This window comes from Fusarium falciforme, chromosome 7 (genome assembly GCF_026873545.1).
Source record: "Fusarium falciforme chromosome 7, complete sequence".
Classification (NCBI taxonomy): domain Eukaryota; kingdom Fungi; phylum Ascomycota; class Sordariomycetes; order Hypocreales; family Nectriaceae; genus Fusarium; species Fusarium falciforme.
This window is the reverse complement of record NC_070550.1, coordinates 2,272,584-2,295,746: the sequence shown is the minus strand read 5'-3', so window position 1 is coordinate 2,295,746 and position 23,163 is coordinate 2,272,584. Positions and strand designations below refer to the sequence as shown.

The window sequence follows — 23,163 nt, the reverse complement described above, 5'->3', positions numbered from 1 at the left end:
AGTTGAGCCTCAATCATTATTACAAGTTCCGCAACAGGCTAAAAGACAAATGGGTTAAAAATAAAAGGACATTCACATCCCCCTTGTTAGACTCCTTTGACTTGCAGTTTCATCCTCACTATCAATCGACTTGCGAGTTATCGCGGTCTCGACCGTGATATGGATGCGTCCGTCTGCGGGGTAAGAGCGTCGTTTCGGGCCCACCTCAACCACACTTCCATTGCCAGCGGGTACCTGAGTTGCCCTGAGTCTTCCGGGTGCACTCTTTGTAGCCAGAGATAGAATGCGGTCTGCTGGTGGTGTTCGGCTGTGTCTGTCTGAGCCGTTGCGATTGCGGTCTTGAGCAACCTTAGTGATGAGATCTGACATGTTCATTTCGATGAACAGCTTGACCAAAAAGGCTAGGGAGTGGAATTGGAGGTAACTACATGCAACAGGTCAGCCATGGCACACGTTTAGGTCAAGAACTGGGTCCTTACACAAGCTTGCTGGGCAAGGACATGAGCCCGATGAGCGCGATCTAGGCACGCGGTTAGTGAATGTTCTAGCAGCAAGAGACAAGGAGACTATAGAAGAAGCTTACATCGAGAGAAATGGAGGCCAGGATCATACCACAGTTGAACTGGAACAAGGAGAGGTACTTGTTGTTGAGCCCGTGACTGACCATCCGGTTTCGGACCAGTTGGACGAAGCGCAGGTTAAGCGATAGATCAATGATGGAAAAGATGGCCATTTCGCATCTCTCCCAGATCTCGCTTATTCGCATCCACTTGTGTGAGATCTGAAGCTGGGCGGGGACCCAGGTGACCATGACACTGATATTGACCAGCAATATGAGGAAGAAGACTGCCCATCTTAGGCGGGAGACGGCGGCGGGGTTGGGCATCAGAAGTGCGAGACGGTTGACGATGATCTGTGTGAGAAGCTGGATCTGAAGCGACCAGAAGCAGGCTTATACGACAAAGTGTAAGCGGATGGATTCTCAAGGAACATGGCGGTTCGGCACTCGTTTACCTATAAGGAAGAACAATTGAAAGCTGCAAGAGGGCCATCGGTAAGTCTCTCTGCTACTAGACGGATGGCATACAAACCTTGGTTTAATAAATCCACGTTGAAAACACCAAGCGAAAGCACCAAGCACGATATTCACTGCCCATCCAACCCAGATCATGACGAGGTACGCCGTGACATGGCGCTTTCGTCTCCATGTGTCCAAGGTCTGAATGGCGGCTCGGAGGGCGGCGAAGAAGACGAATGCAAAGGAAAAGCCCCAAAAGATGCTGGAGCAGTTCATATCGACATCGTTGGGGGCGTGAAAGACGTATGAGTCCGGGACGAGGAAGCCATTGCTCGACATTTTGGCCAGATTCGGCAGCACAATCACGAACTGGTGGTACAATACAGAAACAGAAAAAGACTTGTTTGCCTCCTCGAGGCGGGTGCCCTCTCAGTTAAGAGGGACGAGTCGCCACGAGTCGCCTCCCACACCCTCTCAACCTTGGGACTGCGGGGTAGCGGTTGTCTAGTCTAGAACGCGGATAGTTCGATGCATTCCCCAGACTCGTTTGAAGAGTGAGCGCGAGTCATGATGGGTGAGGCGTCAGCCGCAAAGTTACACAGTGGCAGGCCTGGATTCCAAGTTGCGGGGAAGAAGAGTCAAGCAACGCACGCACGCACGAGCGTTGATGCTGATGCTACCTTGTCTGGCGAGCAGAGGCAGAAGGTAGACAGTGCGTTTTTGACAGCAGTCAGTGAGAAGCTTAGCGTTGAATGCTTGGACAGTAACATGTGGCTGGTGGAGGGGGAGTTTTGGTCTTGATTTGAACATACAACCTTGCCGATATGGAGTATTTATATCGAGAGAATAATTAACATGATCATCGTCCGCTCTCTTACTTCTTTTATAACTTTTTTATCCGTTCTTCATAGATTTAATCCTCCTCATTCGTCTCTGCACCGCTGGCATCTCACCAGCCCCGTTATGCGTTAGCTCGCATGGATATCCCCGGTACAGAAATACTCGCCTAACTCCCTTAGTCAGCACCCTCATTAGACAGCTGGCCAGGTACCCACTACACCTCCTCGTTGTTCACCGCTCCCGCGTTCTTTTAATTTTCACACGACGCCATCTAAGAACGTCTTCCTCCCTCACCCAAACACCTTCACGACACCGATTAAGCTCTGCCCACCATGCGCGAGATTGTGAGCTTGCCCTCTGTCCGTTCTTGCTAGACCGTCTGTGTGCTAATCCAGCTCTCTTCGCCTCGCAGGTTCACCTCCAGGTCGGCCAATGTGTACGTATTTATCTGCCCCTTTCCATGGTGCCACCTTTGTGTCGCTCTGTTGCTAACCTAACCTTCGCAGGGTAACCAAGTCGGTTCTGCCTTCTGGCAGACGATTGCGGGCGAGCACGGCCTCGACACCAACGGCGTGTAGGCAACCCTCTCGAACCGACCGTCTCGTCGTCCTCTTCTCACGCTTAGACCAGATACAACGGTAACGACCACGTCCAGCTGGACCGTATCAATGTCTATTTCAACGAGGTACACACGACATCGCGTGACATGATCCAACTCAATCCGTGTCTCGGTCTCTGATCGAGCTTCCCACAGGCATCCAGCAACAAGTATGTTCCCCGAGCCGTTCTCGTCGACCTGGAACCCGGCACCATGGACACTGTCCGCTCCGGTCCCTACGGACAGTTCTTCCGACCCGACAACTTTGTGTTTGGACAATCGAGCGCCGGCAACAACTGGGCCAAGGGCCATTACACCGAGGGTGCTGAGCTGGTTGACCAGGTCCTTGATGTCGTTCGTCGTGAGGCCGAGGGCTGTGATGCTCTCCAGGGCTTCCAGATCTCTCACTCTCTCGGTGGTGGTACCGGTTCCGGCATGGGCACACTTCTGATCTCCAAGATCCGTGAGGGTAAGAGCTCAATCACTGACATGACACGCAGTTCCATCTGCTAATCACCTCTCCAGAGTTCCCCGATCGTATGATGGCTACCTTCAGTGTCGCCCCTTCGCCCAAGGTGTCCGATACCGTCGTTGAGCCCTACAACGCTACTCTTTCCGTCCATCAGCTGGTCGAAAACTCGGACGAGACCTTCTGTATCGATAACGAGGCTCTGTACGAGATCTGCAAGCGTACTCTCAAGCTGGCCAACCCTGCCTACGGTGATCTTAACCACCTCGTTTCCACCGTCATGTCTGGCGTTTCCACATCTCTGCGCTTCCCCGGACAGCTCAACTCCGACCTGCGCAAGATGGCCGTCAACATGGTAAGTCTATGCAACTCGATTGATCAAAGATGCATGTTGTTGACTGATTTCCTTTTCCAGGTCCCCTTCCCTCGTCTCCATTTCTTCATGGTTGGCTTCGCTCCTCTCACTGGCCGTGGCTCGCACGCCTTCAGCGCTGTCTCCGTCCCCGAGCTCACCCAGCAGCTCTTCGATCCCAAGAACATGATGGCCGGTTCCGATTTCCGCAACGGCCGTTACCTCACCTGCTCGGCCATCTTCCGCGGTCGCGTTTCCGCCAAGGAGGTTGAGGATCAGATGCGCAACGTTCAGCAGAAGAACTCTGCCTACTTTGTTGAGTGGATTCCCAACAACGTTCAGACCACTCTGTGCTCTGTTCCTCCCAAGGGTCTCAAGATCTCGTCCACTTTCGTCGGAAACTCGACCGCTATCCAGGAGATCTTCAAGCGTGTTGGTGAGCAGTTCACTGCCATGTTCCGTCGCAAGGCTTTCTTGCATTGGTACACTGGCGAGGGTATGGATGAGATGGAATTCACCGAGGCTGAGTCCAACATGAACGATCTTATCTCGGAGTACCAGCAGTACCAGGAGGCCGGCGTCGATGACGAGGCCTACGACGAGGAGTACCCCCAGGAGGAGTACGCTGAGGAGGAGCAGTAGAGTCGATTCAGATGAGGTGATTTACTTTCGACCACCAGACTATTTGTCTATCATGACCTCGCCACAAATTTTATATACCTAATTGGCGAGACAAAGGTCCATATGCTAGCTTTGTGATGTGTATGCTCCAAACTGATGTGACTAGACGAATGAACACTCTCTGACCTACACCGACCCCTACCATCGGGAATCGGCTTGATCATACCCCGATGTAAATGCCATGTGACTACGTATGCAAGCTGGCTCACGGGTAGTGGGTCAGGGCTTGAATGACATATCCGGGGCCCGAAGCATCTCAATAAAGAGTCGGTTTATTGCCAATTGTCCGGCCATTGCTCACCCTGGATACGCTCGTGAAGATCATTCATTTCTACCCCTGTCTAGGATCCCAACAAAAAGACCCATCCTGGTCAGACTTTCCGGAGTGTTGGGTACTACCCTAGACCGCTGGTTTTGGGACCTTGGTGAATGCAGCAGCACGCGTTGACGTTGGACACGAGCAAGAGTTGATCTCTAACATACATTTCGAGCAAATACTTCTTTGCATCTTGCGTGGTTCTAAGCGTTTAGCCACCAACATGATGATACACTGACATGATGATACGCTGGACGACTTGGTTGTGTTATCCCTTTGGCGCTGCTCTTGTGGCTTGTGTTATCAACAACGCCATCCCTGTCTGCGGTGGCCCTGTGCTATTACGCTTCTGGGAACTCTCATCTCGTTTCAATGCGCTCATGTATTAATAACTGTGTCTATCCGAGAAGATCTTGCGATTGTCCCTCTCTGCAACCTACTTAACAGAGGGCTCCTGAGGCATGCCATGTACTTGGTCGGAGATTATCTGCCATTTGACGTGGTGCCACTTTACCCCGGCTCCTCCAAAATGAACACCGCAGCCGTTCAGGGGTATGCCATCTCCACTATACCCCTGGACGTTCACGGGCGCAGCCGCATGCACAGTTCCTGTCTGTTTAGTTGCAGAAACTGAACCGGAAGACATGGACGGTGAGCTTACCTTGGGTCACTTGGATCCTGAGAAACCCTCTAGTCATCGTCCCAAATTTACCTATCTGGCTTGATCAGTCAGGATTGGAACTTTGGTTACAAAGCTAACGCCCTCTTGGTTGCCTGTCAAATAGGCCATTTCGTGTAAGCCACTGTACGTACACAGTCCTCCGGAAGCCACGCCACCCCCTGCATCCTGGGAACACAGGTCCATATCACAGAGAAGATGGGCAACAGACAAGGGGCAAAGACAGCAGTGTTTGCATTGAATATCTGGATCAAGTCATCGTGTACATGCATCAGGGTCCTCCTCAGATCCTCACCCATCCAGTCAAAGCTCCTTTACAATCTTATCCAGAACCCCCAACAGGATATCTGCATGATGCTTCTGGAAAATCAACATTGGCCGCAGCCGAACCGACGATGCTCCACAGCCACCGATATTGATGCCATGGGTTTTGGCCAGAGCCAAGAACTCGTCCCGCCGAGGATTATCAAACGCAATAAAAGTCCCCTCTCCCTTGCCTCGCAGATTGGTCAACTTTCCGGGGTATTTTGTGGCCAGCTTCTCGATCTCGCCGTAGAGGTAGTCGCCAACAGCAGCCGTGTTATTCACCAAGTCTAGTCGCTCAATCTCGTCGATGATGGCGCCAAAGAGGATAGCTCGGGCTGGGTCTCCCATCCAGGTGTTGAATAGTCGGTACGGTTTGTTAGGTCTGATATCAGGGTTGCCAAAGTAGAACCCGCCTGTTTGAGCCTTCTTTGAGAATGTGACCATGTCAGGGGGGTCGGACAAGTCCCAATGTTCGTGGGCCCAGAATCGACCAGTCGCCCCGACGCCAGTTTGGACCTCATCAACAATCAATAGGACCTTGTGACGTCGTGTAATCTCCCTGAGGCCCTGAAAGAAGGTAGGACTTGCGTGATTATCGCCACCTTCTGACTGAATAGGCTCCACGATGACAGCTGCGACCCTGCTAGGATAGTTCTGAATGATTTGCTCGGCTTCCTCTAAGCACTTCTGCTCCTCCCGCTTATTTTCTTCAACGTGATCCTCAAGGGGATACCTGATGGCTGGAAACGGGCACTGAGGCCAGTCAAAGGCAGGTATATCAAGCTTGTGGATCGGCTTGCTGTAAGTAGTTGACAGACTGCCGAAGAGACGACCATGGAAAGCTGCTTTAAACGACATGATGGAAAGGTTGGGCGACCCTGGCTGGTGATTAAGCATGGTGCTCTCGAGCTCTTCCTGCGTAAACTCTGCATCGCGCTGACCACGCTCCTGCTGTCGCTTCCAAATGAAGGCAGCCTTGTAGGCTAACTCGTTTGCATCTGCTCCGGAAAGCGCCATATAGACTTGGTTCATGCCCTTGGGTGCCACCCTGAGCATTCCTGTTTCTAGGATGTTGGCCCAATCGTTCTGGGGAAAGTTACCCATAGCGGGACGATTGATCAGCGCGGAAGCCATGATGGGAGAGGTTGCAGCTTTGAGTAAGGTAGGATTGTTGTATCCCACCGGGATGGAGGCGATTTGGGCGTACACGTCCAGCATGACGTTGCCGTCAACGTCGACAATATAGTTGCCATAGCTCTTGTGGTAGTCTACCGAAATGACAGCAGCACTGGCGTCACAGACTTTGTCAAGTTTGCGCACTGCCTCCTTGCTCTTGGGTCCCGGGACTGCAGTAACGACAGTCGGCCCTTCGGGCTCGTCAGGGAAGAAGGGAGCCTCGTCTGTGGCAGCCCTCACAAGCTTCTCGATGACAGTCGGCATCGCGAGATACGATATCGGTGATAGGATGGGACTATTGAGAGTGGCTTCAAAAGTTTCGGATCAAGACCCTGAAGTGTCATGCTATATCAACACGACGCAAACGGTTCTAGGTCTCTAAGAGTTGAAGTGCAAAGATCAAAGGCCACCCCGCAACATTTGATCTAGGTTTGGGCAGATGAGGGGTTCCAACTCAACGAGTGTCGTCATTGTCAATTGCCTTTCCCTTTTACCTTCTACTTCATGAGAGGCGTGTGGCAAGCTTAGTGTCACATCGTCACTAACAGACGGCAAGCCAATCCCAGGTTAGATGTGATGGCTTTCCTAATTTGGCCTCCCACCACTTAACATGAGAGCCTCACAGGTGATCAAGTCGCCGTCTTACTGTCGGTCAGAGGTGCATGTCTCACTAGCTCTCGCTGGATATCGGCAGCTAAATGCCGACTTGGTCGGACTAATAGCCGACTCATCCGCTGAAGCGCAGGGATGATTGTAAATAAAGTCGACGGTTGAGAAACAATTATTCAGGGTTGAATGAAATATTGTTTGTAATTCTGAATCTTCCTCCTCTGAGTCTTTTGTATTCTATCGCTTCTCACAACCTCAATACCAAACATCGGTATAGCTTGCTACCATGGGCTCTAAGATCCTCGAAAGCATTTCCCGAAAGGACCTGTTCCGAACTCAGGGTTATATCGATGGTTCTTGGGTAGATGCAACCTCAGGCAGGACCTTTGATGTCCTTGATCCCGCTACTCTTGATAAGATCGCATCCGTCCCGGAGATGGGATCCGCGGATACCCTCAAAGCAATCCAGTCAGCATATACGGCCTTTCAATCATACAAACAGACGACCGCAAGACAACGTGCGCGATGGTTGCGCAAGTGGAGCGACCTCTGCTTGGAAAATGCCGACGATCTTGCCCTCATCCTCTGCCTCGAGAATGGAAAGACACTAGCCGAAGCAAAAGGAGAGGTGACTTACGCAGCCTCCTTCTTGGAGTGGTTCGCTGGCGAGGCCGAACGTACCTATGGCGAGGTTATCCCTTCTTCCAACCCGAAGCAGAGGATCCTGACCTTCAAGCAACCTCTTGGTGTGGCAGCGTGCATGGCCCCCTGGAACTTCCCCATCGCCATGATCACTCGGAAATGCGGCGCGGCTCTAGCTGCCGGCTGTACAACCGTGTGGAAGCCTGCAGGAGAGACGCCCTTGAGTTGCCTGGCTCAAGCTGTGCTCGCCCAAGAGGCAGGTTTCCCCAAAGGATGCATCAACGTCATTACCACCCTCGACTTGGTGGCCGAGGTTGGCGAGACTCTTTGTACCAGCAAGCTCGTGCGCAAGCTGAGCTTCACGGGAAGTACCAGAATTGGAAAACTACTCGCGAGCCAGTGCAGCGGAAATTTGACCAAGTTATCCTTGGAGCTCGGCGGAAATAGTCCCTTTATCGTCTTTGACGATGCCAATCTGGAGACAGCCATTGAGGCCTTCATCATGGCCAAGTTCAGAAACTCTGGTCAAACATGCGTAACTGCCAACCGTGTCTTTGTGCAGAGCCGCATCTACGATGCATTCGCCAAGGCTCTTGTCGACAAGGTCAAGACGCTGAAGGTCGGTCCTGGTACTGAGCCAGATGTCTTTATAGGGCCCCTCACGCACGAGCGGGCAGTTGACAAGGCAATGAGCCATATTGAAGGTACCTAAGCAACCAGCCAACTATCATTGACAATTCTAATGATATCTAGATGCAAAGATGCGCGGCGCCGAGGTGGTTCTTGGAGGGGCACCTCTGACCGACCATAATGGCTACTTTATTGAGCCAACTATCATCAAAGGCATGGACCACGGCATGCTCATGACTCAAGAAGAGACCTTTGCACCAGTGGTTGGGTTGTACAAGTTCGAAACGACCGACGAGGTTATTGCACTGGCCAATGACTGCGACGTCGGACTCGGCAGTTTTATCTGCACCGAGAGCACCCCTCGGATGTGGCAGGTCGCAGAGGCCCTCGAGGTTGGAATGGTGGGTGTCAACGTTGGAGTACTCAGTGCATGTGAGAGTCCGTTCGGTGGTGTCAAGGAGAGTGGCTATGGGAGAGAAGGCGGCCGACATGGTATTGACGAGTATCTGACTGTCAAGTCGATGCTGATCAACGTGTCAACCAAGGAGTCGGGGGCTTGAGTTCATAGGCAGAGACCTAGACCAAGGTTCATACTGTACAACAATAGCCACTGTGTTAGCATTGGGATACGATGCTATGATGTGTTGATAATGTGTGCTTTGTTTGTAGTTGAAACCTGGCCCTCGATGAGATACCCGAGCCAGAAGACCCGCCTGTGCATGTGCCGAGGGCTAGCAGGTGCGTCATTATCCAGGCGGCCATAAATGGAGGTTGGACGCATCCACTGAAGCCTGGTGTGATGACCTCCACAAGAAATGCCCTTCAACTGGCATTGGATGCACTCTGGATTTGTTTCATCGCACTTTAACCGCCATGACCGACATGTCCAGCAGCCTGTAAACATCTTGCGAGGGGGCATCCTGGAGGTTGAGGGACGGGACCCAGGGGAGCCAGAGACTGGCAGATCTTGCGATGCGGAAGCGAGGCTCAAATTTGACTCCCGCCACGGAAATATGCAGCGAATCAATGCAAACCATCAACAGCTCATGAGCCAATCGATGGCTTTCTATTGGCTCAATTGGCCGAGAACCCGACATCGGGGGCAATAAGACGAATGTCTGTTGCTGCACCCCGCATCCAAGCAGAAACTTTGGGGCATGTTTATTGGCGAGACCGGAGCATACAACTACCGAGACGCCGGTGAGTCAAGAAAAGCCGAGTGAGGGTTAGGGACATTCAGTCAACTCAAGTTCCCGAGGGGTACAGTTATATAGGTACTGAGTTAAAGTTTCACCCCAGCTTAATTCCCTGCTGTCATTTCACCCTGTCTTGTTAATCGCCATGGCATCCAATCAGACAGTGGCCATTGTTGGCTGCGGTAAGTCATCTTACCAGTGAGAAACGGTAAGCAAACTGATGTGATGGTGTAGGCAACATGGGCTCTGCCATCCTGAGCGGGCTGCTAGATGCGACACGGTCAGACCCCAATCCCCGCATCTCGCGATTCATCGTCGTCACAAAGACGGTCGAGTCTAGAGATCGCCTCAAGTCTCAGTTTGAGCAAGACATGGAACGAATAGTGTTGGCCAACGACGAAAGTCTCTGGGCCATGAAGGAGGCCGACATCATCATCCTCGGCTGTAAGCCACACATGGCCAAAGACGTTCTAGGTGCTGAGGGCATGGAAGAGGCACTCTCCGGAAAGCTCTTGATCAGTGTTCTCGCCGGGAAAACACCACAAGTTCTGGAAAGCTATATTAGTAACAACAACGATGCAAGCCCAAGGCCCTATGTTGTCCGCGCCATGCCCAACGTCGCAGCGCGAATTCGCCAGTCGATGACCATTATCGAACATAACCCCTCCCTCCCCGATGAGCTAAGCGACACCTTGCGCTGGATCTTCGAGCAGATCGGGGGAGTCAAAGTATTGGCTTCAGAAGTGTTTGACATTGGCTCTCTGCTAGTCGGCTCATCAATGGCCATTATGACTGTCGCTTTGGACGGACTTCTGGATGGCTGCGTCATGGAAGGCATGCGAAGGCCTGAAGCCTTGGAGCTGGCAGCGCAGAGCATGTTGGGACTGGCCGAGATGCTACGTCAAGGCGAGTGCTCGCCGGCAGAGTATAGGGAGAATGTCTCATCGCCGAAGGGAGGCACTATCACGTCGTTGTTGACAGTTGAGAAGGCGGCAGTGAGAGGCACCTTTGCGCAGTCTATCATAGACGGGACTAAGAAGATACAGGGATGAAACAGGGCTCTATGGTTTATTATTAAGGAGATTAGACTATAAAGATAAAGGGAAGAAATATTGAAATAGAGTGTTAAAGGTCCACTAATGTTGTGTACCTATGACGATCTTCGTGGTCTCTAAGTGTGATGAAGCAACGACCCTTCGACCTCCTCTAGTCTACATCTTAATGACAAACTTTTCTCCTGGTGCATGGTCTAGATATACCTTCTCTGCCTCCTCCAGAGTGACCTCTTTCCATTTACCATTACCAGCCTGCTCCCACTTGCCACTCTGAAAGATGGGCTCAAGACTTTGAAGCAGCTCAGCCATCACACTGCTCTTGTGTGACACCGAATTGATGCCAATGAGGCTCTTCTCAGCGCGGTAAAAGTCTCGCATCTTTAGTCTCAGCGTCGGGCTTCCACCTTTTGGCGCTGCGATAAAGACCAGTGTGCCGCCATGAGCGAGGGCGCCGTCGATGGCGGCCGCTGTGAGAGCTGGAACACCAATTGTGTCGATGACAACATTCACGCCCTTCTTGCTGGTCAAATCTTGCACCGCGAGTAATTCAGGATCAGCGCTGGTATCGACATCGGCTCCAGGGCCGCGGACGGCTCGAATAACTTGGCAGCCAAGCTCCTCAAGCATAATTGCAGCTGCACTGCCAACAGCACCTCGAGCGCCCAGGACAAGTGCTTTATCCCCCTTCACAGCACCCGAGCGCTTGACCATGAGAGCTGCTGTTGTGAAGGGAACTCCAATGGTGGCCGCCTGTGTATGAGTGAGGGCTGATGGTTTTGGCGTAACACCATCAGCAGGCACAACAGCATATTCGGCGTGAAATCCATCCTCCGTAAAAGCGTGAGTGAAGCCTGAAGTGCCGATAACCGTCGAGTTCAGAAGCGGAGAGGGCTCAGTATCACCAGAGGCGACAACGACGCCAGAAAAGTCTCGCCCGGGAATGCGTGGAAATGTAGTTGAGTCGAAGCCACCGAGGGCATTGAAGCTGTCGGAAGGTTGAATCGCGGAGGCGTGGACCTTGACAAGCAAGTGTCCTGGAGGAGGCACTGGTACTGGACGCTTCGTAGTGAAGGAGAGGCTCGGCTTGAGGGAGCCTTCAGGTTTGGTGAGGAGAAGGGAGCGCATGAGAGTTGGACGTGACGAAGACATGGCGGTTGTAAGTTAAGGTGTGAAGGGTCAATTTTGTTTGCACCGATGATGGCTATCCGTTGAAGTTGCAATAGAAGAAAGCCCCGAAACATATATCTCAAAGTCATCGGGTCATTGCGGGTTCCAGATACTAGGAGATCCGCAATATCCGCTCACCCGCAATTCCCGCGCCGATCCGCAGCAGCCGGGGGTAACTTTGAGATAGGTAGTCCATGACACAACGTCACGATTGGATTATTTATCACAGAGTTTTACATGGCTTGAAGCTGATAAATACAAGACATGGCGCACTTTGATCTACCCAAGATGGCTACATAACTTCAACAGTTCCCGTTGTCCTACCTTTCCTGGCCTCCCACCTCTATTTCTCTCCGCCCTCACACCAAGTGTCTGACAGCCTCTAGACATGCCTGAACCACATCAGGGTCGTCCCTCCGAGGACCCCGAAAAGGCCCATTCCGAAAACGACAACAGAGCTGAAGGATCAACAAGAAATTCGATTTCGGATGAACACTTTGAGCCACCACATTCACTTTTTGGCGAGATAGCATTTATTGCCATCGTCTGTTCCGCCCAGCTCATGACCCAAGCTGGTCTTGCTCTCAGCGTTGTACCGATGCACATCATTGGAGACTCTTTCGGCATAGACAATCCCGGACAGATCAGCTGGTTTACCGCCGCATACTCCCTAACCGTCGGCACCTTCATTCTTATTGCCGGACGCTTGGGTGACGTTTTTGGTTACAAGCGCTTCTTTGTCGGCGGCTTCGTTTGGTATGGACTTTGGTCACTCATCGCCGGCTTTTCCATCTATAGTGGTCCAATACTTTTCGACTTCTGTAGAGCCATGCAAGGCATTGGCCCGGCATTCATGCTCCCCAACGCCATCGCCATCTTGAGCCATGCCTACGAGCCAGGCCGGCGTCAGGAGATGGTGTTTAGCATGTTTGGCGCCACTGCACCCGGGGGATTCGTCCTGGGAGCAGTATTCAGCAGCCTTCTAAGCCAGAGGGTCTGGTGGCCCTGGGCTTATTGGGTCATGTGCGCTGCTTGTCTTTCGCTTGCCCTGGCCGGCTTCCTCATTATTCCTTCCTCCCAGCATTCTCTTAACCGGGCACCTTCATCATCAAGTATCTGGATGCGTGTGGATGCCCTAGGTTCCATCACTGGCGTGGTAGCGCTCGTTCTGTTCAACTTTGCCTGGAACCAGGGACCTACCGTTGGATGGACCGTTCCTTACACGTACATCACGCTGATACTCGGCGTATTGCTCTTTGGTCTCTTCTATTTCATTGAGACCAAAGTAAGTCACCCACTCATACCCTTCGGCGTCTTGAAAGTGGACTCGGTATTCGCCCTGGGCTGTATCGCTGCAGGATGGTCAAGCTTTGGAATCTTCGTCCTCTACATCTGGAATTTTCTCGAGATTCTCCGTCAGCAGACACCGCTCCTCACTTCAGCTCAGTTCACTGTCGTTGCCATCAGTGGCCTTTGCGCTGCTTTAACCACGGGTGTCCTCCTTAGTCGCATACCTGCTTCGGCCGTCATGCTGATAGCAATGACCTGCTTCACCGTAGGGGGTATTCTCTTCTCGACCCTGCCTATTAAGCAGACCTACTGGGCCCAGACCTTTGTCGGCCTCATCATTCTTCCCTGGGGAATGGACATGTCTTTTCCAGCCGGGACCATCATTTTAAGTAGGGCCATGCCCAAACAGCACCAGGGGTTGGCTGCCTCTCTGGTCAATACCGTCGTTAATTACTCCATCTCCATCGGTTTAGGATTTGCGGGTACTGTTGAGTACAATGTCAATGACGGGGGTCGAGATATTCTGCTTGGTTATCGTGGGGCGTGGTATGTGGGTGTTGGACTTGCAGGCCTTGGAATCGTGATTGCTCTCGGATACTGTCTGGCAGAATGGTATCGAAGACGGGGCGCGAGATGATTGGTGGTGTTGGACAAGCTATTCAAGGACGCGAAAGAGAAAGGGAGAAATTAAAATCATCATTAGACTTCAATAGTAAGCAGCTACACAACACTGCATCTTCCAAACGAATCGTTCTAGTGCCGAGGAACACACATGGGATTGCATTATTCTAACGTTCATGTATGACTAGGGGTAACTTGTTCTAGAGTCAACTGACCTTTAGTTCGAGGAAAGGTACTAGATCTCCTGCCACAGAGGTGATAGGCTGGGTGTGGTCTAGTCCACGATATTCTTCCTGTTACCTGAATGGCTTCATCGCATGTCTGGAATGTTAAGTGTTGTTAGGATACACATCATTGGAAAGTGTAAGCACTAACAGCTCTTAGCCGCCGCATTTAAAACCGAAGCGGGATGGGACAAGATTGATCCGGACACAAACAAAACGCGGCGTCTGAAATCACGCCGAAACTGCCAAGATAGGCGTGCTTTTGTTACCTACCCAACTTGATACATCGACTACCAAACCATCTTAAGCTCACACCATGAGCCTCAGCCATGGTCAGCAAGGTGCTCCAGAACCATCGTCAAAACGGCGGCGTATAAGAAAGGCGTGCATTCCTTGTCGCCAACGAAAGCGAAAATGCGATGGCAGCTCACCTTGTGGAATGTGCACCACGTATGGCTACACTTGCGAGTACGCTCATGACGACAGTCCTCTGGCTCCATTCGTCTCGCAGCCCCCTGGGGATTCATCAAAGAGTCCCAATTTGAACCCCCCAAGCAACAAAAGCCCCGAAGCTGTGAACTCGACCACCTCGCGCCAAGAGACGACTCCTCCCGCATTCGAAGGTGGCATGCTAGATGATCGACAACCACGTTACGTGAATGCCTCCTCTGCAATTGCATTCCCTCACATTCTTGGGCTGCACCTGGAGTCAGAGAAACCTCCCACTCTGCATTCATTCGGCTACAACTTTGGCATTCGACCTGAGGAAAAGTCGATCCCGCATAGGGACCTGGCGGAGCTGATATCCGAAGCAGAGTTGGTGACGTTTTCTAACACCTTCTTTACCGTCTTTGGTGTCATCTTGGATCTCCTGGATCAGAGCATATTCCTCCAGCAGTGCCGTCTTTATTACCAAGGCCAACTCCACGATGGTGTCTTCGCCGCCGTGGCAGCTGGTGTTGCAGCAATTGGGTCCTTTCTCTCTTTCAGCCATGGCCATGATCGCGAGGTTGACATCGTTCACTTTGCTAAGACGGTTCTTGAGGACCCAGCGGCAACACGCAGAGCCTCTGTGCAACTGGTTATCGGTTGGTCTCTGCGCGCGGCATACCTACGATTCACGACCAGACCCAACAACTCTTGGATAGCTTCATGCACGGCAATGCATCTGGCAGAAGCCGTAGGTTTACATGAAGAAGAGAATATTTCCAAGATTGCGAATATGGCAGGTGCTTCGGCGTCAGGCTTCGACCCGGATAGACTTAGACGCATCTTTTGGTGTTCCTGGTCTTTTCACATTATTACTTGCTACGAGTATGGCCGCTCTGCTGTTAGTTTCCCCAGAGTGTCATGCAATAGTATCAACCCCACTCCTGGATCATTTGCCTACCAGCACGTACGGATGGCCGAGATCTTACCATCACCAAACTCGACATTTTGTCTGGCAGATAAGCCTCAAGACTTGGGAAAAGAAATGGTAGAGCGCATGAAAGCTCTGAATGAAGCTCCCTTGGGCCACCCGTTCTTGAGTTTAACCAAGGCAGACCTGACGTTCTACCTATATCGACGCATGCGTCAACTAAAAACCCCCGTCACGGATGAAGTCATTCAACTCATCACTATGGCAGGGAATAATGCTGTCGAGGCAGCATGTCAACAAGTCCAAAAAGGACATCTCTTCTTCAACGCTCTAGGGAGCGTGTTTCAGTATGCATGTGTTCTCCTGGCCCTCGATAACCCCCTGGCATCTTCTAATCTGGATGGCGCATTCGAGGGCCTTGAGACCATAGTCAGCATTGTGGACACGAGATTGACGCGGGAAGCTCTAAATACGGCACGACACCTTTTGAAAGCCAGCATTCAGAAGAAAAAGCAGCACACTTCGACGCTAGAGGCCGTCGAGGCCAGGTTCACAGACATGGAGACGCCACCTGGGTTGTTAGACATGACCCTGGATTGGGACCAGATCTTGAACGAACCGTACATGTCTTTTTTCGGTCCATCGGAGCTATGAGCGTATATCAACTCGCCATATTCTAAGAGAACACAGACAGGAAATCAAGGCATAGAACGCATTGCATGGAACAGATCAATACCGATGAAACCCCTTCTCTCTGTCATTGAGACCTCAGAGATATCCACTAACATTATCTTATCACAAGCACCTCTCTAATTCTTTCAATGCAAATATATTGCTCCCAATTCCTCTACCTAGGTACGAGAAATTCGAAGCGTCATAATCAAGCCAGCGCGAGTAGAGTACTTGGGGTCCGTGGTGTCTTCAGGAAGCAGGTGTCCGTCTCCATTAGCCACGAGTGCCTCTGCAAGCGTGCACTTTCCAACCGTTTCAAACCCGAGCTTCTCGTAGAGGTGCACCGTCACAGTGTTTTGGGGCTTAACCATCAGCCTGACAAGGATATTTGGCGATTTTCGAGTTTTTTGGAGATGCCGCAAAGCCTCTTGACAGAGTTTCTGGCCCAGGCCCTTGCCACGGTGTTCAGGGAGATTAAAGAGACTCAACATCTGCCAGCGCTCTTCGTCTTCATCCAAACCTGGGGCGGTTTGGCCAGAGGCTTCTGGGAGAACATAATCATTTCGACTGACGGGGCCTCGAATGGTGAGCTGGCCAACCCACTCCACAGAGGAAGTAGAATCGGCTTCACGACTCGTGGCAGCACAGACAAAGTTTTCTCGGTCCCCCTCCAGGAGCCGCTTGATCCAATCATCCTCAGTGAAAGCGGACTCAATCTCGTAGGTGGACGAGAATGACTCAGGGGACGTCTGAAGTGCTTTGAGACGCAGATCGCGGTATAGCCTTGCGGATTCCTCGATTGAAGTAGTCTTTGAGACATGAAAGAAGGTGTAGTCGACTGCCGCCATGGTGAAGACAATGCTTAGCCAGGGTGGGTTCAAGATCTAATGGGCGCGATAAGACTTAAAAGGAGTTCACTGAGGACAAAGAATAATAGGAACCGTAAAGTTGTTGGTGTCTGGGGCCTACGGGTCAAGACGCGGCAACTTATATGTTCTCATCCCTAGCGATTATTAATCTCGCGGCGGTGGTGCCATTTGCGAAAACCCACACTTTGTCATGCACTCCGGCTTATCTCGTATACCATTGCAGACTGGTCTAGAATGAAATTAAGCCATAATAGTTTCTTGCATGGTGTATATGCGAAGCTCAGCAAAAATAGCGGTGAGATACGCCGCTGTTATACCGTTGTTGGTCAGTAAGACGATCCCATACAGCCGCCACAGCAACAAGGAACACGGTTAGCACGGAATCGGCCTCGTGACACGATACAGCAGAGTAGCTCCAGCTCTACCTCGGTCGTCTCTAGTCACAATTACGAAGTGGAGTCAGTAAAAAGCGCCAAACCACGCAACCACTACCCCAGCCTAACAAAGCCGGCATTTGAAGGAATACAAGGGCCGGATCCAAGTCCGACGAGTTCTCAATTCAGCTTCACCAGCGAGGGGACTAATCTAAAAGATTATCTACCACGGGATATCCTTGCCTTCGAAAGTGATAAAGCGGCCCGACGTCTCTGCCTTGGTGGACTTCTCAACCTTGGATGATACCTATTAGCTTGGATGACGTCGGGATTGGTAATTGGCTCAAGTCTTACCTGCTCGAAGATCCCAGCCGCACTCTGCTCCTGTGTGGTGGGAGCCTCCTTCATACCCAGGGTCTCTGCAATTGCGTTTCCAAGGCTGGTTTTAACCCATCTGCGAGACTGGTTAGCACGGCACCAGGCTTCACCACTGTGCTCACTGACCCTGGGTGAATGGGGAACGCAGTCAACTTTGGCTCCTCATGGTGAAGCTTTCCGACGAAAAAGTTGACAGCCGCCTTGGACATGCCGTAAGCTACATCCTGGATCTTCCTCTCACCCTGAAGTCCAATGCTTCCAAGCTCTGTGGACAAGACGATGAATTTCGGGTTTGCTGAAGCCAGGAGCAAAGATCGTGTCGCAAGGTACAAGGTAAAGGGGCCGACAGAGTTGATCTTGAAATGGTCTTCTACCTCGGTAATGTCAGTCTGGGCCACAAGGCTCCAGTCTTTGCCAATCCCTGCGTTGGCGATGACCGTGTCTAACTGAGTGATACCATGCTCATCCCGCAGAACCGTGACTGCGTCCTTCGGGTCTTCCAGGAAAGCACTGTCAATCTTGACTACAATGAGACGAGACCCAGATGCAACTGGCAGACTGCGAATGTCATCGACAGAAGGATGGGCAAGATTACGCACAGCCGCAATGGCAGTGGTTTGCGGAAGGTTTAGATAGAGCTTCAATAAGTCTCTACCAATGCCTGGTTGTTCGGAACAGGTTAGAATATAACAAACGGCTGAAGGTCCTTATGTACCTCGATTCGCTCCAGTGATCAACACGGTGTAAGCCATTGCTGTGTTTTGGTCTCTTGTTTGGTGGGAAATGTCAAAGAATGATTGTAAAGAGTCGAGTTCGTTGTGTCTGAAGAGAGGCGAGTTGGAGTCGAAACTACAGATCTTTATACTTCACATGCCTGGTAGACATGCGGGCCATGGGGGGCCTACCAGCCAAAACAGGCTGGACTTGATGAGGAGGATGACAAAAGAGGCAAAACTTCAACAGTCAGCGGCCTTGAGTCTGTACGACCAGGTGCAGGTCGCAGTCTTCCAACTGCACCCCTGCAAACTGCCACTATCTCATCTCATTCGAGTTGAACTAATATGATCCCGTACTAATCTCGGGTTTCACTGGGACACGATGCATCTTTTCAAGACACAAAAATATTCTTCCCAACATTCCGATAAGCAAGCTCCGTTGGGCATGCAACCCTCACCCTGTTCGTGTCTCATACCATGCTCTATCGTGCTTACCTCCCCACTGGAGTCGACATTTTCATGTTTGATTCAATGTCGTGATTGACATCTTGCATCCACTAGCGGCGGGACACGACAGGGGAGTCAAGCGGACGAGGGCGGGTTTGTCGGGATAGGCGGGATAGTCGGGGATGAGCGGAATAAGCGGGGCAAAGCCGCTCGTCCCGCCGCCAGATCGGAGCTTCTTCCGGCTTGAAGACGGAGCCACCGTCAGCACCAGAGGCGGATGGCTACACACTAATGTAGGAAATCCCTGAAAACACCATGTTTGTCATCTCAGGGTATCCTCTAGAAGTCTTATTATGTGAAGTAAAGGCCTCAAAGATGACCGAGTAAGGTCGATCTCACATTGGGCGAAGAGATAAAGTCGGAGTATAAAGAAAGCCTTCGCAGCTGCATTCAAGTCATCTAAACAGACCCATTACAACTCAGAAAAAAAAAACAGAAAGAAGCTTATTCTTCAGAATGTCGACTCAAGAAACCGCCAAAACGCTCTATTTGGTGGCCGAAGGCACCAAGTACGCATACCGAATCATCGGCAATGCGAGCGAGGACTCTCCGCCTCTCCTGATGCTCAATCATGTCCGATCAACCATTGACACTTGGGACCCTGAAGTCATAAACAACCTCACTGCAAGCGGTCGTCAGCTCATCACGTACGACTATGCCGGACTTGGTCACAGCGGCGGCAACATTGCCCCCAGCATTCGGGCTTTTGCCATCAACTTGCTCGCTTTCCTCAATGTCCTCCTGCCGACTCTTCACGCTAAAGAGGTCGATGTGCTTGGCTTCTCCATGGGCGGCTACATTGCTCAGCAGCTTACTCTCGACGCCCCTGACATCGTGCGCAAACTGGTTCTCGCAGGTACTGGTCCTAGCCTTGGTCCTAATCTGGAACGCCCCATGAACGAGGTTCAATCCACTGTCTTCAACCCAACCCCTGGTCCACCTACCATCGAAGCCTTCTTTCCCTCGTTTACTACCGGCGAAGAGGGCCTCGCATGGTTCAACCGGAGCACCCAGTCACGAGCCGGCGTTGCTGGCAAGAATGGCGAGCCCGAAATTGCTCAGTTCACTACCGGACAAGACCTTGTCAAGCTCACCCAGGCATACCTAACTTGGGATGCCGATCCCATCCCTTACGCCCTCCTCCAGACCATCCAGAAGGATGCCCTCGTCACCAACGGCGACAACGACCTAATCGTCCCAACGCAAAACTCGTACATCCTAGCTCGACAGCTGCCCCGCGCCAACTTTGTCATGTTCCCTAGTAGTGGTCATGGTCATCTTTTCCAGTATGCGAGCTACTTCACCAAGCTCGTCGGAGAGTTCTTGGATGGCAAGCTGCCTACTGCGCCTTTCTCCGCCGGAAAAGCTCCAGCTTTCCAGAAGTATGGTTCCTACAACCAGTAGGCAATGGTAGAAACACGGAATGAGGTGCATTTGGTCTGTCTGTACGGTGTTTCCTATTAGTCCTCGAGTTATCTAACTCGGTCAATATTATCTTTCTTCTCATGTATTCTAGCTGAGATCTATTTAGAGAAAAAAAAAATATTTTTGTCGCTTGTAGAATCACTTTAGAGCCTGTGTTTGAAGATGAAATGACGGCTTATACAATTCCTATCAGCCATCAACTGCACGATCAGAGATCGAAAACTACGATACCTACTTACAGATGCAATCTCCCATCTTCGTGTTGGATATAGCCCGTTATTCAGAGGTGAGAGTATCTTGATTGTGATTCGTCTTTTCCCAGATGAGTCATCGAACCAGTGATAAACGCCCAAATATCGCGTATACAAACCCCGCCTTCGCTTCAAACAGCGCATGGCACTTGATGCTCATCCATGATTCGCCATGAGTACTGAAAGCGGGAGTGAACGAACTGAACCGCCCCAAACGCGGTTTCGACCCTCTTGCCTTCAATGCCAGCGGTTGAAGAAGAAGTGTGATCGGCAAAGGCCGCAGTGCTCTCTATGTTTGCGGTATGAAGTGATCCTGCGCGTATGCATACTTGAGCAATTTATTAGTTTTCTAACCAAAGGTACAGACACGGTCGAATATGCTCGTATGGTTCAAGGAATAGTTCCGCTGGGGATGCAGAGTCTGGTGTCTTGGGCTTCCCTGACCAGTCAATTGACAGCCATCAAGCGCCAGAACAACCATTTCCAGCTGTTTTCTTTCTCGACTCTGCTCTCTTCAAACGGTCTGTGAGCAAGTTACCAGACCAGAGTTTTTCTCTAAACCCTGACCTGCTTTCTTTTGTCGGCAATGTTGCCGAGGACAAAGCATTCGTCTCCTCATACTTCACCTACATTCATCCGTGGATACCATTTATGTCAAAAAAGCTATTCATGGAGAGAGTCTTAAACCCTCTTAGTCCAGCAAAGCCCGAAAAGACGCTTCTTGTAGCAGCTGTTAAACTGCTGGCCAGCCCACCTAGCGGCCAAGAAGCACAAACAGCTGCATACCTATCCATCAAGGCTGCCTTGCTTCGGGCCGACAGGTCCGGTGTTCTCAACTTCAAAATCTTCCAAGTCATGATTCTGGTGGCCATCTACGAGATTGGCCATGCCATTTATCCTGCGGCATATTTGACGACGGGGAACTGTAGTCGATATGGCAGTGCTCTAGGACTCAGTAAGACTGTGGAGAGTTTCGATGCTTTCGAGGAGAACCAGAGTCTTATGGAAGCTGAAGAAAAACGAAGGAGCTGGTGGGCTGCTGTGATTCTCGACCGGTGAGTGTTTCTTCCATCATAAAAGGAACAAATTTGACCCAGCTCTGGATGATGCTGTAGTTTTATCAGTCTTGGGTGCGCGGAACGTGCTTGTTTGTTTCCAGACCCAAGCAGCGGCAGCATCCTCCCTATGGATGACGCTCTTTGGGAACAAGGCGTAAGCTTATTGTCCCACTGGGTCTTCCCGGGATTAATACCTGGCGACTAACATGCAAAAGGGTCACATTGAACGTCCGATGCATCGTCTTTCTTCACCCCCCACTGAAACGATGGGCCGTTATGGCCTTACCGCGCAAGCAGCAGTTCTACTGGGAAGAGTTTTCCAAAACATTCATGATACCTCGGCAATGGAAGGATTCCAGGAAAACGAAGCAAGGATATTAGATAGTACCTTGGTTGCACTGACAAACGTGTCGTTTCAAGAGGGTCGATTCCGAGGCATAGGCGTTTGCAGCCCAACCACAATCTGCTTCAGGTCAGGACTGCGGAACCTTTCGCGACCTTCTACTAAGAGCTTATAGTGCGAGACTTCTCCTCCACGACGAATCGCGGTACCCAAGCACCAGGCATCGAGCAATATCCGACCCTTTGACCCGTATCAACATCGAAGCTGACATTGCAGCGCACATGCTGCGCTTGGCGGACAGTGTCGGTGGAACGAGACGCTGTGGTATTGAAGAAATATCTCCATTCTGTTTGGAGCCCATGTATCGCTCCGGCATTGTGTATGCCCGGAGGTACAGCGAGACCGGGCAACAAGAGGACCAGCAAGCGTTTGAAACGATCAAACAAGGACTTAGAGCGATGGCTGGTCGATGGAAGGCGGCAGGCAAGTTATAAACCCAGTTACTATTTACGCTTATTGCTAATCGAGGTCATTAGATGCTTACGTTGGTCTGCTCGAGGCTCGAGAGCTGACGGGTATTTTGTGAATCAATCAATAAGGCCGATCACCAAAGAGCCGACTGTCACCCCGATGGCGTTTAGCGAGACATGTATTTCGTTAAAGAAACACTCATAAATTCGGGGCTTGGCAATGTTATTTCTCAATGCTCTGATTGGTTCACCAGATGAAGACCATGGATGGTGTTTTTATGTTCAACCCGTGTGCAAGACTTATGGCCGTAACCGTGCTACGAAACTTTTCTCTCACTACATCAGCGTCCAGGCACATTATCTATGTGCGTTCTCATCATCGGAGCATTCTCAGTCTATTCAAATCCTTGCGATCTGCTTACTACTTTGCGAACATCACTGCCTCGTGCTTTCGTAGCTCTAGGGTGAGCGAGGGCTGGGGAGCGAATTGCAGGCGCATCAACGTGACGACCAATTCAAGGAGAGCATGGCTTCTTCTTTCTTTTGACAGGCTATTGCTTGTTGCCTTGAACCCTCCACAATAAGGACTTACCATTGAAAAGAGATGCTTCGTGATGTGAATTCACCTAGCTTTTCATGGGTGACACTCAAGAGACTGACCAAGCTCGGAATTCCAAGAGCCTGATGGCAATTGATTGGCCGTGGTTTGTCGCAAAACCAATGTCGGGCGCTCCACTTGCTTGCGGAAGCTAGCGGGATCATCTTGAAGCCTGGTTGGCTCATGCCTGAATCCCCTCTGCACTCAGGGGTGACAGAAGCAATGATCTGCGCTGACAGGGCTGAATGATTCGGTAATCTCTCTTAGGTCGGA

General features: G+C 51.2%; 12 protein-coding genes across 12 annotated transcripts; 7 read left to right on the top strand and 5 right to left on the bottom strand.

The window, feature by feature from the left end:
• Nucleotides 1–72: 72 nt before the first annotated feature.
• Nucleotides 73–1,357, bottom strand: NCS54_00933600 (Hypothetical protein; the record flags this gene model as incomplete). Its single annotated transcript, XM_053154687.1, has 5 exons — nt 73–424; nt 480–520; nt 584–951; nt 1,015–1,037; nt 1,092–1,357. 5 exons carry the CDS (start codon nt 1,355–1,357, stop codon nt 73–75), a joined length of 1,050 nt encoding a protein of 349 aa, XP_053010662.1.
• An 833-nt stretch (nt 1,358–2,190) lies between these two features.
• On the top strand, nt 2,191–3,919 carry NCS54_00933500 (beta-tubulin family protein; the record flags this gene model as incomplete). The annotated part of the gene is made up of 7 exons (XM_053154686.1): nt 2,191–2,202; nt 2,271–2,294; nt 2,365–2,432; nt 2,489–2,543; nt 2,613–2,925; nt 2,982–3,280; nt 3,341–3,919. 7 exons carry the CDS (start codon nt 2,191–2,193, stop codon nt 3,917–3,919), a joined length of 1,350 nt encoding a protein of 449 aa, XP_053010661.1.
• A 1,337-nt stretch (nt 3,920–5,256) lies between these two features.
• On the bottom strand, nt 5,257–6,699 carry NCS54_00933400 (4-aminobutyrate aminotransferase; the record flags this gene model as incomplete). Its single annotated transcript, XM_053154685.1, has 1 exon — nt 5,257–6,699. The coding sequence occupies one exon, from the start codon at nt 6,697–6,699 to the stop codon at nt 5,257–5,259; it is 1,443 nt and encodes a 480-aa protein (XP_053010660.1).
• A 631-nt stretch (nt 6,700–7,330) lies between these two features.
• On the top strand, nt 7,331–8,876 carry NCS54_00933300 (Aldedh domain-containing protein; the record flags this gene model as incomplete). Its single annotated transcript, XM_053154684.1, has 2 exons — nt 7,331–8,390; nt 8,440–8,876. 2 exons carry the CDS (start codon nt 7,331–7,333, stop codon nt 8,874–8,876), a joined length of 1,497 nt encoding a protein of 498 aa, XP_053010659.1.
• Nucleotides 8,877–9,657: 781 nt separating this feature from the next.
• Nucleotides 9,658–10,564, top strand: NCS54_00933200 (Hypothetical protein; the record flags this gene model as incomplete). The annotated part of the gene is made up of 2 exons (XM_053154683.1): nt 9,658–9,694; nt 9,747–10,564. The coding sequence occupies 2 exons, from the start codon at nt 9,658–9,660 to the stop codon at nt 10,562–10,564; spliced, it is 855 nt and encodes a 284-aa protein (XP_053010658.1).
• Nucleotides 10,565–10,723: 159 nt separating this feature from the next.
• On the bottom strand, nt 10,724–11,716 carry NCS54_00933100 (PKS-ER domain-containing protein; the record flags this gene model as incomplete). The annotated part of the gene is made up of 1 exon (XM_053154682.1): nt 10,724–11,716. One exon carries the CDS (start codon nt 11,714–11,716, stop codon nt 10,724–10,726), a length of 993 nt encoding a protein of 330 aa, XP_053010657.1.
• A 406-nt stretch (nt 11,717–12,122) lies between these two features.
• Nucleotides 12,123–13,661, top strand: NCS54_00933000 (Drug resistance protein; the record flags this gene model as incomplete). The annotated part of the gene is made up of 1 exon (XM_053154681.1): nt 12,123–13,661. The coding sequence occupies one exon, from the start codon at nt 12,123–12,125 to the stop codon at nt 13,659–13,661; it is 1,539 nt and encodes a 512-aa protein (XP_053010656.1).
• Nucleotides 13,662–14,185: 524 nt separating this feature from the next.
• On the top strand, nt 14,186–15,883 carry NCS54_00932900 (Zn(2)-C6 fungal-type domain-containing protein; the record flags this gene model as incomplete). The annotated part of the gene is made up of 1 exon (XM_053154680.1): nt 14,186–15,883. One exon carries the CDS (start codon nt 14,186–14,188, stop codon nt 15,881–15,883), a length of 1,698 nt encoding a protein of 565 aa, XP_053010655.1.
• A 197-nt stretch (nt 15,884–16,080) lies between these two features.
• Nucleotides 16,081–16,749, bottom strand: NCS54_00932800 (N-acetyltransferase domain-containing protein; the record flags this gene model as incomplete). The annotated part of the gene is made up of 1 exon (XM_053154679.1): nt 16,081–16,749. One exon carries the CDS (start codon nt 16,747–16,749, stop codon nt 16,081–16,083), a length of 669 nt encoding a protein of 222 aa, XP_053010654.1.
• Nucleotides 16,750–17,367: 618 nt separating this feature from the next.
• Nucleotides 17,368–18,274, bottom strand: NCS54_00932700 (Hypothetical protein; the record flags this gene model as incomplete). Its single annotated transcript, XM_053154678.1, has 4 exons — nt 17,368–17,439; nt 17,499–17,598; nt 17,649–18,183; nt 18,238–18,274. 4 exons carry the CDS (start codon nt 18,272–18,274, stop codon nt 17,368–17,370), a joined length of 744 nt encoding a protein of 247 aa, XP_053010653.1.
• Nucleotides 18,275–19,201: 927 nt separating this feature from the next.
• Nucleotides 19,202–20,149, top strand: NCS54_00932600 (AB hydrolase-1 domain-containing protein; the record flags this gene model as incomplete). The annotated part of the gene is made up of 1 exon (XM_053154677.1): nt 19,202–20,149. The coding sequence occupies one exon, from the start codon at nt 19,202–19,204 to the stop codon at nt 20,147–20,149; it is 948 nt and encodes a 315-aa protein (XP_053010652.1).
• A 1,127-nt stretch (nt 20,150–21,276) lies between these two features.
• Nucleotides 21,277–22,408, top strand: NCS54_00932500 (Fungal-trans domain-containing protein; the record flags this gene model as incomplete). The annotated part of the gene is made up of 5 exons (XM_053154676.1): nt 21,277–21,476; nt 21,546–21,633; nt 21,695–21,951; nt 21,998–22,309; nt 22,351–22,408. The coding sequence occupies 5 exons, from the start codon at nt 21,277–21,279 to the stop codon at nt 22,406–22,408; spliced, it is 915 nt and encodes a 304-aa protein (XP_053010651.1).
• Nucleotides 22,409–23,163: the final 755 nt, after the last annotated feature.